The following is a 14,422-nucleotide window of genomic DNA, read 5'->3' as shown; positions in this document are numbered from 1 at the left end:
TTATTGCAAAACCAACCCCAGGTTTCCCACTGTTGTGCGTGTCTCTGGTGATTCAGTTGCACAGTGACACGAGATGACAGCTTCTCCTTTCTTCCTTGTTTGCTTTCCTCCTCCCAGCTACCGGCAGCGGGCGCGGAGGCTGTCGGAGATCCACAAGGACCAGCCTGGACACCCCGTGAACCGGACTGTGTACTGGATCAATTACATCCTGCGCCACAACGGAGCCCAGCATCTACGTGCTGCTGTTTACAGCATCTCCCTGTTTCAGTATTTCTTACTGGATATTGCCTTGGTCCTACTAGTGGGTGCTGCCTTACTTTACTATGTTCTGGCCAGGATGGCAAAATTAATCTGCAAGCAGAGCAAGCATCTCTGGTCCAATGACAAACATAGCGCTGTTAATGGACACTACCAGAACGGGATCCCCAATGGCAAGTATAGAAGAAACGGCCACATTAAGCATGAAAAAAAGGTGAAATGAGCCAACAGCCCCATGTAAAGTAGTAATGAATCAGATCAGTAATCGAATTTTATCGCTGTAACTTAGTCTAACAACTACTTAAAACCTCAATAAGCAGTTCTAACACTCCCCTTCAGTATGTAATATTATGTGACAAAATTCTATGGAACTAAGAGAAGTCTTTAAAAAAAAAAAAAAAAAGGCAAGCACAACCTAAAATGGAAAATATTTTATTCTTAATACTGATATGCAGAGAGGTTATTTTGGCACTGAAGTTTTTAGAAGCCTTAAATCTCTAAAGTTCTATACAATGACCGTATTTATGAATTTTCAGCTTTTAAAAGCTCAGTGTGTGTGTCCCAAATGAGGAGAGGTTTCTTTTTAGTTGCAGAGGTGTTCTCCCTTTATTTTTTTTATTATTTTAATATCTCCATCCTTTTAGCTGAGAGAACTCTCTAGCGATAGCTCTGTGTTTCCTTTGTGGAAGGTTCAACCTGTTGTGTAAGAATGCTGTTTAAAACAAAAATTATTTCCCCCAGTCTTTATGTGAGAAAAGCAAGTTGTGGACTGAGAAAACAAACGTTTAAAAAAAAAAAAGGAATAATCTTAATGAGCACTGAAGAAAAATGGCAAAAATATGTACTTGTTTTACTGATAAAGCTGCATGACTCTTCTGCTCGCTACCAGTACTTTGGAGAAAAGGGTCCTGAGTAAGTCTACAGTGTGTCCTAACTTTAACTGAGACAAATTTTTGTCGCCTTTCTCTGCATACAGAATTTATGCCACAAAAATATTAGGGAGTCTTATTTCAGTTCCAAATACGGCTGTGTGGGAAGTAGATTTGCATAATTAAGAAAAATAAGTGAAACAACAGCAACAAAAAGAAAAAAAAAAAAAAAAAAAACTTATAAAAATCTAGCTCTGTGCTTAGTGCAGAAGGTTTTGTGGTGGCCCAGAGCTGTGCAGACTCGAACCACTCCTTGGGGTTTGTTTAAAGGGAACGACCCCCACACAGCGCTCCCCCAGAGTTGAATGTCTTTCCTGTTAATTCTCATTAAGTTCTTTCTGAATCGCAATGTTGTAGATGTTCTCTTTCAATGGTTGTATCTGGAGAAACAGAAATATTACCTTCTATTAGTCTGGGCCACGCAATCCATGTTCCACGTAGTTGCCAATAGGAATTCTGCGCCGCGGGCGGTGTCCAGCTGTCCTGCCCGGGGCTGGTGGCATGTGTGGGGCGAGGCCTGGCCACCCGGCGTGTGGAGGTGGCCCCGTGTCCCCCTGCCTCCAGCAGCCTCCTTCAATCATTGTCGCCGACACGGGACGCTGGCGGTGGCGCGTGCTCCCAGGGCGGGAATGCCGGGCGTGGAATCGTTGCTGCCCCGCTGAACCAAAGTTGGCAACTATGAGTTTTATTTCCGTGTCATTCTGTTTACTTGGAATTTGCACTACACACGTTGTGAGTGTATGCTTTATTTATTTGTAGTTCGAGGTCCCGTGGCTGAAAGAGAAAGGAGGGAAGCCCGTTTTGCCCTGTGTCGCTCACTAACATGGGAGGAGTTGGGATGATGACGGGATGCTGAGCTCATCTTCATACACAGTGATGCAAAATTTCATCACCATTCCATCAGGAGCCTCGGTCCTACAGCAATAAATAACAGTGCAGATATGTTTCTAATACGCAGGGCAGCTACTCGTGCTGCTCTCTGAATACTTGAACAAAAAAATGGTATTATAAATGTAAGCCTCTTAGCTATACCTTTTTACAATCTCGCAGCCCGTGGCAACTACAGGAGCACACAGAGGCGATGAATGGTGGGATGGTGAGAAGACTTCGAGTGTATGAATGACTTGGTTTAAAATGTGGGGGTTTTTTGGCGTTAAAGAAGGTACAAAAGCACTGACCGGATGATTAAGCATAATTTAATCTCCACTGTGATAAAACTTAAGCAATAAACATGGATTTAATAGAGAAATTCTGTTGTTGGAAGTATACTTTTTTGTTCAGCTGAATGCTGGTTGTCTCCAAGTACCCACCGTATGTGTGTACTTAAATGTGGATGCTTACTGGGGTACATACAACTTTTCTTCTCAGTGTTTACTGTGCTGCGTGATATGTATTTGAAATCAAAAATATTGCTGTTTTTTGTAGGTCCATTTCCTGTTGGAGCTTTGAATTGAAAGAGAAAATGGTTAATTACGTTTCTTAAAAGCAATTCAGATTTTTTGAGATTGGTGGACATACCTGGCACAGTGGTTTCTGTTTTGTTGTTTCCCTGTATGTGGTAAACTCTTCACTTGAAAAGCAGGGCTGAAAGGTTTTTCACAGTGATGTTAGTTGAGATGATGGATTGATTTCTTGAGTAGTCTCTGTAGGTACAAACATGCTGCAATTCTTTTGCAAGAAGAGGCAGTTGCTGCATTCATGCTATTGCCAAATACCTGATGAGGTGGATCCACCTCATGTCTAGAAATACCTGTTGTATTTCAGCTTCCTTCTAAGTTCAAGCACGAGCTGTTACTGTGGTTATTTCAATCCCCTCTTTGCCACAGCAAGCCAATTGTTCCTGTGTTTCAGACACAGAATCGAGCAGTGATTGCTGTTGGTGCCCAGCCAGTGTTGAAATCAGCCAGATGGCTGAAGGAATGTTAAAGAAAGGGTTTAAAAATACTTGTGTGTCTCCAGACTGCATCACGGTATCAGGACTGAGGCTTTAGTCACGCCTCTGATCAATATTAGTTATTAGGCATTGAACAGACAAAACACTTAAAAGAAACTGAATTCATCTTCCAAGACAGTGCTCTGCCACTGATTGGAAAATACCACAGTTGGGCCTTACTTAGCCTAATGAAAATCACACCTTCTGGAAGTTATAAACCTGATTTATTTACGGGTGTGTGTGTTTTTTCTCAAAGAGAAGCCAGCAAATGCTGAATCTCATTTCACTGTGAAATGAAGAAGCACACACTGTTGGGCAGTCCTGGTTACCCTGTAATGAAACGAAAGTTGGATAGAAAAGACTCAGTTCCTCATGCATTGAGGGGATGGAAGGTTGAACAGTATTTAGGGAAGTCTTGGAAATTCCTATTCTGGAATTTACTATTGGAGTAGGGGACAGAATCATCCAATTGTTTAGGTACACAAGGCTTACATTACTTAGCTATTAAGCAGTAGTTGAGGAAATAAACAGATCAGGAATTCCAAACCTGCCTTGGGTTTTTGCTGAGCCAATTCAGGATTTGCTCCTTAAAAGAACAGCGTGGGCTAAGATTGAAGGATTCAAGTGTGTCAGGTGGGTTTTTGAGGCACTAACACCAGCCTTCCATAGGTTTAGGAATGCTGGTCTGTGGAAAACAGAAGCACTGACTTAGCAGAATTGCACTGCATGGAGCATTAATTGTTAAAAGTCAGTATAACTATATTCTAATGAAATAACGGTGTCTCTGGGAGTAAGAACTGGTGGGGAATAGTTACTAAGGGAAGAAACAATCTAGACTGACTTTTGCAGGTGACTACCAAGATTTTTGTCAGCCAAATACTCTTAATGCGGGGAACACCTACAGACACTTTTATTCCGGATTAAGAGACTGAAATAATCTCAATTTGAACATTTCTGTACTGATAGCAATGGACACAGAGTTACTTTACGTGCATCTGTTCATCTTGTTTCCCTCGTGATTTTGTTGTGCAGGGAATCAGATTTTACCAGAGCTTTATATTACTATCATTGTTTTACTACATTCCTACGTACTTAAGGATTGCTTAGAACAAGCTAACAGTCAAAATTTTAATTTGGTATATACGAGTTTAATTTGTTAGGGAAAAAATCCTTTCCAGATCTCATAAAATGGGGCAGTTACTTTTAAAGAGTGTAGCTGAGTACACACAGGCATAAATATGGACAGTGTTCTCTTTTATAGAGAATCTTGGATTTTGGAAAACACGTGGGTGAAGCCGGGGTTGGGAAATCCCAGAGGGCTGTAGGTGACCATGAGGTGATCCTTTCCATGTCAGGAAGAATTCCTTGTCCCTCTCCTCCTGACACGGTGTTGCACCGGCTGGGCTGTGCAGTGTAATAATTAACTTGGGAGAGATACAAGCAGCATTTTGTGTGTTTGTCTGTGCTGGTGCTACGAGAAAATGCAGAATTAGAGCAGTTGTTCAAAACTAGAAGGGGCAAAGGTCAGGGGGATGCTTGGACTCAAGGGGCTGGTTGGAGATGAGCTGCAGTGGGCAGAGAGATGTTCAGCACCCTCTGCAATGTCTCTGTGTTATTTGTGCTCCTCAAAGCTCACCTGATAATTGTCCAAGCTCACTGCAAAAAGATGCACTGAGCTCCTGTGACAGCCTGATGGGGAGAAATTGTTCTCATTCTAAACACAAACAGCTCTTTGCTTCTTGAAATGAAACAGCAGATACGTGATAATCTCAGATAGAGGCCTTGAATAAATTCCCATTTTCTGCTCCTGTGAGATTTACAGCAAGGATAAGAGTTTTCAGCTCCAGGAGATGCCCACTGAGGGAAACTTAGTAGAGACAGCAAATATGCATGTCGAGAAAATAGAGTTCTGTAAGGAATTAACACATTTGCCTGTATTTGTAAGAGGTTCTCCTCTTTTTTTATGCCCTGCTTTTTTATGCTTTCCTACATATTTTTCTGAATGTTTCTACATCTTCCCTTTTTGGTACATCAGCCTTTCTCAGCAGCATTTTTACTGTGTGTTAGTTTCTGAGCTGCCAGGTGTTGACTTGCCACTTTCCCAAAGCCCCCTTGGCATTTCCCAAAGCCCCCTTGGCATTTCCTGCCCTCCTGCTTTCCAGGATAACTCACCTGGGGACACCATAACTCTGCCAGAGGCTGTTGCAGTAGCTCCATCCCAGTTCTGCTGGTCTGGAAAGCTCCTGTGTATCCTGTATGTCCTCCCTGGGCTTTGTTGGCTTTTGGGTGGAGGCAGCCTCGCCCCAGGGAACGTTTCCAAGCCAAGATTTAAGTTTGGACATTGGATTTCACTGCAGATAAGACCTTTCAATGCTTCAGGCCTCACCCATGAGCTTCTTGATGAAAGAAATGTTTATTTAGCTTTTTCTTTTTGTTGTTTTTGGCTCTGCAGTCTCTGGTCTGGGAAAAGGTGCAGTGCTGGGTCTTCTGGTGGCGCTGAGAAAAGCGTGACAAGGAGACACATGAATTAAAATCTGCATTACTTTTACTGGAAAAGAAATGCTAGGGATTGGTTTTTTAGATGAAATGATAAGAACTTGGTGGAGTGTGATTGATTGTTGCGTACAGGTTTATTCCCCGGATCCCATTGCTCTTGTTACTCAGGTACAAGAGTTTCATCCATTCCTTTTTAGGGACGTGTTCCCACTGGCCACCCCTCCTGCTGTGGACTGCAAGTGGCTCCTCGTTTTTGCACACACATCTCCTTTGTGTGGAGCTGCACCACAAACGAACCCGGTGAGAAGATCCAGGTTAAAAATAACCCCATGGGAATAAACCCTGTTTGTTTGTCTCTTTCAGAGCAGCCTCATGACAGCAGACGGAGCAGTGAAGAAACCAAATGACATATAATGAGGGGCAGGACTGTGTGACTTGAAAAAGGCAAACAAATCCACACCTGTGCGTGACACTTGGGATTCCTGAAAGATTCATCAGCTTCTTTAATTTTATGTTTCTTTGTTTTTTGTGTTTTAAGTGTGCATTTAGTGGATGTGAAGAGAAGAGCATCTCAAGGTAACAACAGGAAACATTGCAGTCTATCCATGGGAGCCTGATGGGATTGCTGTATCAAATTAAGAGAGGGTGGTGTAGAAAAAACTTTTAGTTAAGGGGGTTAAAGTGACATCATAGGTAAAACAACTTTTTAGAAATAACAAATTGCCGTCACTGATCAAATAACGTAAGAGCGACTTTAGGGCAGGTCATCATTCCCAGATCTGTGACCAGCTTTCTTGCTACTACTTTCTTAGATCATTTCTTCATCTTCAGGAAATGTCCCACAGGCCCAAACCATTTAACCATTTCACCAGATGTGTTGTTATGGACGGTTTCTGGGCAGTCCTGCTGTTCCTGGGTGTGGGAGGAAAGGTTGGGAAAGCTGGACACTCTTCCTTGTGTCATAGGAGTCACCACATGTCCACCTGGGTGGCTTCCCTGGTGAGGGCACACCTCGGTGTGTTGGCAGAGAGAAAACACAGAGGGAGTTTGTGATGGGTGAGGGAGGAAGGGCAGGAGTGTGACCTTCTCCTTTATCCATCCTTTATCCATCCTATGGCATGAGGACTTTGTTTGTGGAATGCCTCAGGAGATCTTGTTGGGGCTGTCCCCCCGTGGTGCTGGGTGTCTGTTCTGCCTCATGCTTCCACTGTGGCCTTTCCTCTGGCCAGGCTATTTAATGGTTGTCTTCAGTGCTCTGAGTTTTCCCCATTCTGCTCCAGGACAGGAAGGACTATTCACCTGCTGGTCGATCTTGGGTGGTGTCCTGTGTAGGGGCTCCTCATGTCCTGCCCTCTGTGCTCCTGGCTGGGATGCAGGAGAAGGCAGGTGCCCTGGGCCAAGCAGGAGCCCTCAAGGTGGGGATGCTGGGATGAGAGATCCCTTTTCTCACACCACGACTGGGAACATGGTCTACATCCCAGTTATGGGAGTGGGGAATAAAGGAGCTGTGTGGGTGGCAACCAGAGGGCAGCTGTTCAGGCCAAGTTAAAAATATCAGTGTTCAGTCTGGAGGGATTTAAGCAATGTATAATTCTGGTCACTCTTTAAAGGCTGATTTCTCAAGCCTTTAGCCCACAAACTCAGTTTGAACTGTATTTGAGGCTGAATTACCTGGGCCACCATGATCTGTGTAAAATGGAGGCCAGGTTGTAGCCCCCCCCTTCAGTGTCCAGGGACAGTCTGGGTGCCATGGGAGAGTTCCTTCAGCCTCCCGAGTGCGCACAGTTCAGAAACTTCCCGGCAGAGAACAATTGATTCTCAGGGCTGGAGCTGGGTGAGAGCCCTGAGCAGTCCCTGCCCAGTGCAGGGCCGTGGAAAGGTATGTCAGATGTGGTGTGAGAGATTGTTATCCATGGCAAGGGACCAGTCATGCGAGCCAGAACAGTTCTTATTGACATTTTTGGGGAAGTTCAGTTGAGCTGAACACCAATATTCCCATAACTGCTGAAGCCTTGCTGCCCCTTCACTCTCCTCACTGCCTTTATTTGCATTTTTCTCCTAATGCTTTGCCTCACTCTGTGAGAAATATGAAGACACAACCACCTCCCAGAAAAACCCCTGCTTGACAGGAATTGCCCTCCCCAGGGCAACATGTCCAGATGGTTTTGAATATCTCTGGGGAAGGAGTCTCCCCAGCCCTTCTCCGCACAGGCTGCTCCAGCACTCATTCGTTGGAGTGCTGCTCTTTGCTCTCAGCATCCCTGAACCCCTGGGTTTGTTGGCACCAGATTTCAGGAAGGAAAAGCCAATTCCCAGCTCGTTCAGTCCCTCCGACAGACAAAGGCTGAGAGGAGCTGAGGTTACACGGCAAGGAGCAGGGAAAAGAGCCTGGGAAGGGAGTTTAGCCAAGTAACTCTTCTGTGAGGCAAAACCAGAAAGGTAAAGGGAAAGTTGGAGGTGTCCAAGGCCAGGCTGGGTGGAGCTTGGGGCAGCTTGATGTAGTGGAAAGTGTCCCTGTCTGTGTCAGGGTTGGATTCAGATGGGCTTTGTGGTCTCTTCCCACCCAAACCATTCAGTAATTCCATGATTCATTCTGTGATTTAGGCTGGTGGCTTTCTGATTGTATCACAGAAGAAAGTGCTTCTTAGTTTCACCCTGGAGCTTGATCAACTTGCAGCCAGCCCCTCGTGGCTCATGTGTGAACTGGAAAACCCTTTCCACTTCACTTCTGGGCATTTCTGGGCTGGGAAATATGTCTGTGTTTTCCAGCATCACCTTGGCTTCTCACTATCTCTTTCAAAAGATGGCTTTCCTCAGCAAGTGTGCTATTTTGCTTTTAAAAGGCCTAAACCAAACAAAAATCTGCTACTCATCCTGGCTGATGTTTTAACTTGAGCTCCCAAATCCCAGTTCGTGGCATTATTTGAAATTTACAATATTGTGTGCTTCTGGTTAAAAATAAGATTGTGTTTGTTTTTTGAGGGGTTGAGGAGGAATAGCAAATGTCTGCATCCCTGTGCATGTGTCAGCATCCTACATCTGTGTCCATGTATCCCTGTCCTCTGTGCCAGCCCTCTGGCATCTTGGGCTGCTTTTTCCTAGGGCTGGAAGCTGGAGCATCCCATTGGAGGTATTCCCTCAGCAGAGCTGCTTTCCCTGCAGACTGCCTGTTCGACATCCACTGCTTTTTTCCCTTCTCATCTTTTTCCCCTCCCGTTTTCCAATCCCCCCCGCTTCTTCCCGGCGCCGTCCATAGGTGGGGCTGTGCTGCCACCTGGCGTCACGATCCCGGCAAGCCGGGAAGGTGCATCCTGCTTCTTGGGAAAAGTGGTTTTCTGCTGCCTCTTGGGGCTGTGCGACCTTCACAAAACCCTCATCAACAAACAAATATCCCCCCAAAAAATAAAACAACAAAAGAAGGGAAGCACAGCGGCATTTTTGTCATCTCCGAGAGAGCCGCAGCTGCCTCACTGGGAAGGGCTTTTATTGGATGTTGTGTGGTTTTTATTATAAGTTTTTGTTAGATAATGCTGTTGGGATTTGAGCCCTTCTGCAGTATCCTTTTCCTTATCTCTGTGCCTTGATCTCTGTAATAAGTCAAGTGGACTCTTCCACGTGTTAGCCTTGTCCCAAAGGATCCCTGTGGTTTAGGAGATTTGTTTTCCCACTAATTTCCCAAATTTACATCTCTTGGGTTGTGCAATGCTCTGAGGACAGAACCAGGCATCGGGAGCAAAAGTCATGGCCATGAATATGCTGGGATTGAAGGCTGGGGAAAGAGAAGGGTAATGTTTATTTTTGCTTAGGAGAATGGGAAATCACTCTATTTTACAGAGAATCTCCCTGACAAATACTAATTGCAGGCTTGAAGGGTGCCACCAGTGCCCAAGTGGAAGTTGGTGGACTCAGTCACACTGCCTGCAGCTCTGGGAAGATCCTGCTCCAGCCCTGCCCTGGCTCTCCTTCCCAGTGCCTTTGGAGAGACATGAGGATTTGCAAGGGGCTGGGTAGTGCCGAGTGCAGTCTGTGAGTGAATACAAGGGGGTGATTCAGGGATTGGGGAGAGGCTCCCCTTGGTGCCCCCAGCACAAAGGCAGGATTCAAGTGGAGCAGCCCCATCCTGGGATGAAATTGCAGCTCCTGCACTGTGCCGAGGACGGGCCTTGTTTCCCTAATCGGCTGCTGCTCCACAGGTTTAAATCTGAGGGAAAGAAAATCTGGATGTAAGTGCAGCTGTCAAAGGAGTCAGTGATGGCAAGGAAATGTGAGATAAAATTATAGCCAGAATGGGCAGGCAGGGATTTATTTTGGATGTGGGAATAACATCCATGCATGCACGCATAACCCCAAGGCACCGGGTTGTCTCATCTCAGCCTTGCCAAAGAAGGGTGACCTTAGGCAGGGATAATTTTAAGGGTCTGCAAGGTCATGTCTTACACCTTGATTCTGCTGCATCCTCCCTCTCAAGGATGAATTTGAGAATTGGCAATGTTTTTAAACCCCTGATTTTTTTTAACAGAGGGAATTCTCACCATCCTGGGTGGGAAATGAGCACATTTTCTCCACACATTTTCCATTTCAAGATTCGTATAGATTGTATGGAGTAAATTTCATAATCAGTTACTAAGTACAGAAGAATAGTTACTAGTGTAAGATTGCAGTGTATTCCTTTGCTCAGTGCATCTCTAACTCAGGAAAGGTGGGAATGAGTCACAGAGTGGAAATCAGGGGTTATCACAAATAATGTTGCTCCTGATGAATTACCACCCTGACCTCCTCAAGGAGACTTTGGAGGTTGTTCGGAGCATCCTTGGCATTGTTTAATGGCTTTGCTCTGACATCCATCTTCAACCCAAATGGATTCTGCAGTAGCTTAAAAAAGAAATTAAAAAGTAAGTTAGTGCTTGAAAGGTTGACAAGGAATTCTGCTTGGCTTGACCTTGCTGCTCGTGGGAATGATTCTTCTGAGATCTCAGATGCATTTCAATCCACAAATCTGGGGAAAGGCACTCCAGGTTTTATAGTTTGAGCACCTCAGGTCTTTTTTCATCAGCAGAGATGAATCAGCCCCTCAGAGAAGTGAAGGAGCTGAATTCCTACTTCTATTTCCATGTAAGCCATGTACAATCCATGGTGCCATATCAGTGCAGTGTACTGTGGGGTGATTCCCGTGATTCCCCCAGGACCCATTTCCTCCTCATTGTGTTTGTAAATATGTGGCTTTGTTCCAGCAATGCTTTTTCCTTCAGGCTTCCTTAATACAGTGGGATATTTGCCTGTATTTACCTGTGCTATTTGACTGTTTATATATATGTATATATATGAACAATTATTGCAAAGGAGATGAAAACATATCCTGGGGGTAGCCTGAAGCTCCAGCAGCTGGCTTCCACTCACAGCAGCATTTAGCTTGTTGGAAAAACTGCCCTGCAACGGCAGGAGCTGCAAAGCTGCAGGTCTGTGGTGGCATCTGGGAGAGGATAGAAAATGTAAGGAAACACAGGGGACCAGATTCTCCTGCTGCAGCTGCTTCCAGTGGAGGTATTCCCCAAATCCTCACCCTTCTGAAGCGAATCCCAAGTGTTTCGGGTGCGGGTACTCCGCGTGTGTATTAAACCACTGCTAGAGGATGTTGGTTGCCTGCAGTGACAGAGGCGGGGTTTGGGGCTTTTAATAACTTCTGCATTGTCTGTTGATGTTTTAATAGGCTCCAGGCTGGAAGTGTAATCCATAAAAAATGTGTGTCAGGTGGTTGATGAATACAAATTGCTGAGCACCGTAGGCCTGCGAGGCTGGAGGATGCACGAAGGAGATGGGGCTGTCTTCCATGTCGGGGAACTGGACTGTGAAATTAAGCAGCCTTGTCATTCTGCCTCGTGTATCCTGGAGTTCCACTGCTGCAGACACATCCAGCTTATGAAGGTGCATGAAGAGGTAAGAAATCCCCTGTGGCACAGACAAATATCTTGGAAAAGTTACAGGGAGGAGGCTGAAGAGTGCGGGAGCTGGTGTGGCTGGAGAAGAGCCTTGGAGAAACCCAGGTGTTACCCAAGTGGCACAGGGAATGGTGCCACTTTTCATCTTCAGGAAGGATAAATACATGAAATACCCTGCTCCAAGTCTTTTGGTGTGTAGGCTGGAGAAGAGATAGTATAAGACCCAAAGTTTTAAGGGAAGGGAGGCAAGGATACCCCTGATGGAATGATGCTGGATAGGGATGAAGGACGTGCTTCTGCCAAGCTGAATTTGCCCTGCCTGTGTAGGGAAATGTGACTTTCACAGATTTTGAACTTGGGTTCAGTGTTAGCTGTAGATCAGAGTAAATGAGGTGTAATAAACAGCGATGCAGAGGGGCTGTGCTGGCCATTGCTCTGGGCTGGGGAAAAAAAGCCTTTCTTACCCTGCTTGACTGAAATCCTGATGTCTTAAATCATTTTACCAGTCAGAAGCTTGGGGAGAAATGACTTATAGCAAAGAAGTAGAACGGACCGTGCTCCTCAATTACAGCAGTCATTCCAATCTCCCTTCCTCCCGCACAAGGTGTACCCGGAAGGGCAGGTGGCACATGAATAAATCCAAACACCGATCTCGTGCTGCTCCAGGAAGGGGAGCCTGGGGGTGTTGGTGGCTGAGGGAACGGGGGAGTTTGGCTGTGGGAGATGGCTTTGGTCACGTCCCCATTTACAAAGTGTTCTGCCACGCCCTGGAGCCGGAGTGGATGGATTGTAGGAACAAGGTTCATTTGCTCAGGATGGATGGCGCTCTGGGAAGGAAAACACCAACAGGGATTTTTCTCTGCCACAGGTGCTGCCTTGTAGACAAGGCTCCACGATGGATGAGGCAGGAGCTCCAAGCCAGAGTGCTTTGGCAGGTCTCCCAAGATGGCCAGAATTTCAGATATTGCGGCTATTTTCCTGCTGCTTTAGCACGTTCCACAGCTACTCCATGTGCTCCAAGGGGGGTCTGGTGACCTCACAGTTTGGGGCAAAGTACCTGATGGTTTTGGGGAGGATGGGTGAAAACATCAGGAGGTGTGTGCCTTTGTGGGGAATATTTACATCCCTGAACTCATATTTGCAGTTCTTGCTGGAACAGCGTCTAAAGCTTTTCTTTAGGTAAGATCCTAAAATCCTGGAATGGTCTGGGTTAGAAGGGGTTTTAAAGCTCATCTTGTTCCAACCCCTGCCATCGTCAAGGACACTTTCCACTAGACCAGGTTGCTTCAAGCCTCATCCAGCCTGGCCTTGAAGCCCAAAGCACTGGTCACTGCTGGGATTGTTGCTGTGGAGTAGCTGTTGGACAGTCGGGATTGACACCTGGAGAGCGCCCTCAGTCGGTGCCTTTATTTGCAGAGAAATTAAGTGGCCAAAACCCAAGTCAAAGCTTGTGTACAAGCGAGGACAAACGTGCCCCGTGCACTGACCCACAGCTCGTTCTCCAGCCTGCCACCATCCTCTGGAGTGTCACCACATCCCTCCTGCTCCCCGGATCGCTGCCTGCACGACAGAGACGCCTCTGCTAGGGATAATCAAGCGGCGTGGAAGAGCTGGGGATTTGCCGTCAGGCAGGAGGAGGGCGGTGCCGGCTGGTGAGAGCTGCGCTTTCCATCTGATTCCCATTCCCCGGGGGCAGCTGACAGAGAGAGCAGTGACAGGAAGATGACAGTCTGCCTTACTGCCAGGGGCTGAGCGTGCCTGGAACGGGAGCTGCAGAGAGCCAGCGGCCCGGGCTGCAGGATGCTTCCCGCTGCTCTCCCTTCAGAGCCCGTTTGCTTCTCGGGGGGCCGTGGAACCCTGGCTGAGCATCCCTCTGGAATAAATGGGATGGGAGCAGGACTGCCCTGATGGCAAGCATCAGTGCCCGTGGCAAAAGCCTGCTGCATACTTCCAGCAGTGCCCAGAGCGGATTCAGGAACGCTCAGCACCCACAGGGCTGCATACCCTGGGGTGAAGCCGTGGTGTTGACTTAGGGTAAACAGAAACCCCTCTGCTTCCCAGTGTGTTATCCTGGTTAATCAGGGCTCTTCCATCTGAACTCAGCAAGGGTACTCTCCATCAGATCACTGTCAGAATTCTGTATGTCTTTTCTGGAGGTACCAGAACAGGACAAATAGTTCTGAGTTAGGCTTTTCCCTCCTTCCCTGTCTCTGAGGGCACTGGGAGCAGTGTGGTGAACCTGTGAATTGGGGGTCCTGAGCTCAGCAAACAGGACAGGGCTTGACCAGCCCCAGGGGTGAGACCCAGGGCAAAAACTGGGAAGCAGCTGCCTCTGTTATTCCCTCTATGCCCCATCCCTGGAAGTGTCCAAGGCCAGGCTGAATGGAGCTCGGAGCAATCTGGGATAGTGGAAGGTGTCCCTGCCCATGGCAGGGGCTGGAAAGTGGATGGTCTTGAAGGTACCTTCCAACACAAACCATCCTGGGATTCCCTCTCTGAAGAGATTTTCTTTTTAAAAGTGGCTGCACAAATGAGGAAAAGTAATTACTTTTTCCTAATGGATAGCCAAATCACCATCTTTAAGAATAAATATTTACAGAAATTAATAGCTTACAAATAATTCCAAAACTCAGAGTAATTGGAAAGCAAAATTTATAAATATTTTCAAAATTAATTGCTGTTGCTTCCCAGTAGAGCAGATGGAAAAAATTCTGTTAAAATGTTTCTCCATTGCTCTCTAAATATGTTAATAACTTAGTCAAATCTAGGGATAATGAGGGCTTAACATAGGTTACTGGTTTTTCCCTTTTCCTGTGTGCCCTGAAGATTAAACCAGAATCAATCTTTACATTTGAATTCAATCCCAAGGA

The 14,422-nt window shown here is 46.2% G+C and overlaps 1 protein-coding gene across 6 annotated transcripts in view; it reads left to right on the top strand.

The window, feature by feature from the left end:
* The window catches only part of UGT8 (UDP glycosyltransferase 8), a 35,882-nt gene extending 33,446 nt beyond the window's left edge, over positions 1-2,436 (top strand). For all 6 annotated transcript variants that reach the window (XM_053975730.1, XM_053975731.1, XM_053975734.1 and 3 more), the window contains one exon: positions 118-2,436. In XM_053975730.1, the coding sequence (XP_053831705.1) occupies positions 118-481 (364 nt within the window). In that variant the 3' untranslated portion in view covers positions 482-2,436. The remainder of the gene's footprint in view (positions 1-117) is intronic.
* Positions 2,437-14,422: the final 11,986 nt, after the last annotated feature.

The sequence above is a fragment of the Vidua macroura genome, chromosome 4, assembly GCF_024509145.1.
Source record: "Vidua macroura isolate BioBank_ID:100142 chromosome 4, ASM2450914v1, whole genome shotgun sequence".
Taxonomy (NCBI): domain Eukaryota; kingdom Metazoa; phylum Chordata; class Aves; order Passeriformes; family Viduidae; genus Vidua; species Vidua macroura.
The sequence above is the reverse complement of the archived record's forward strand: the minus strand, read 5'-3'. Positions and strand labels throughout refer to the sequence as shown.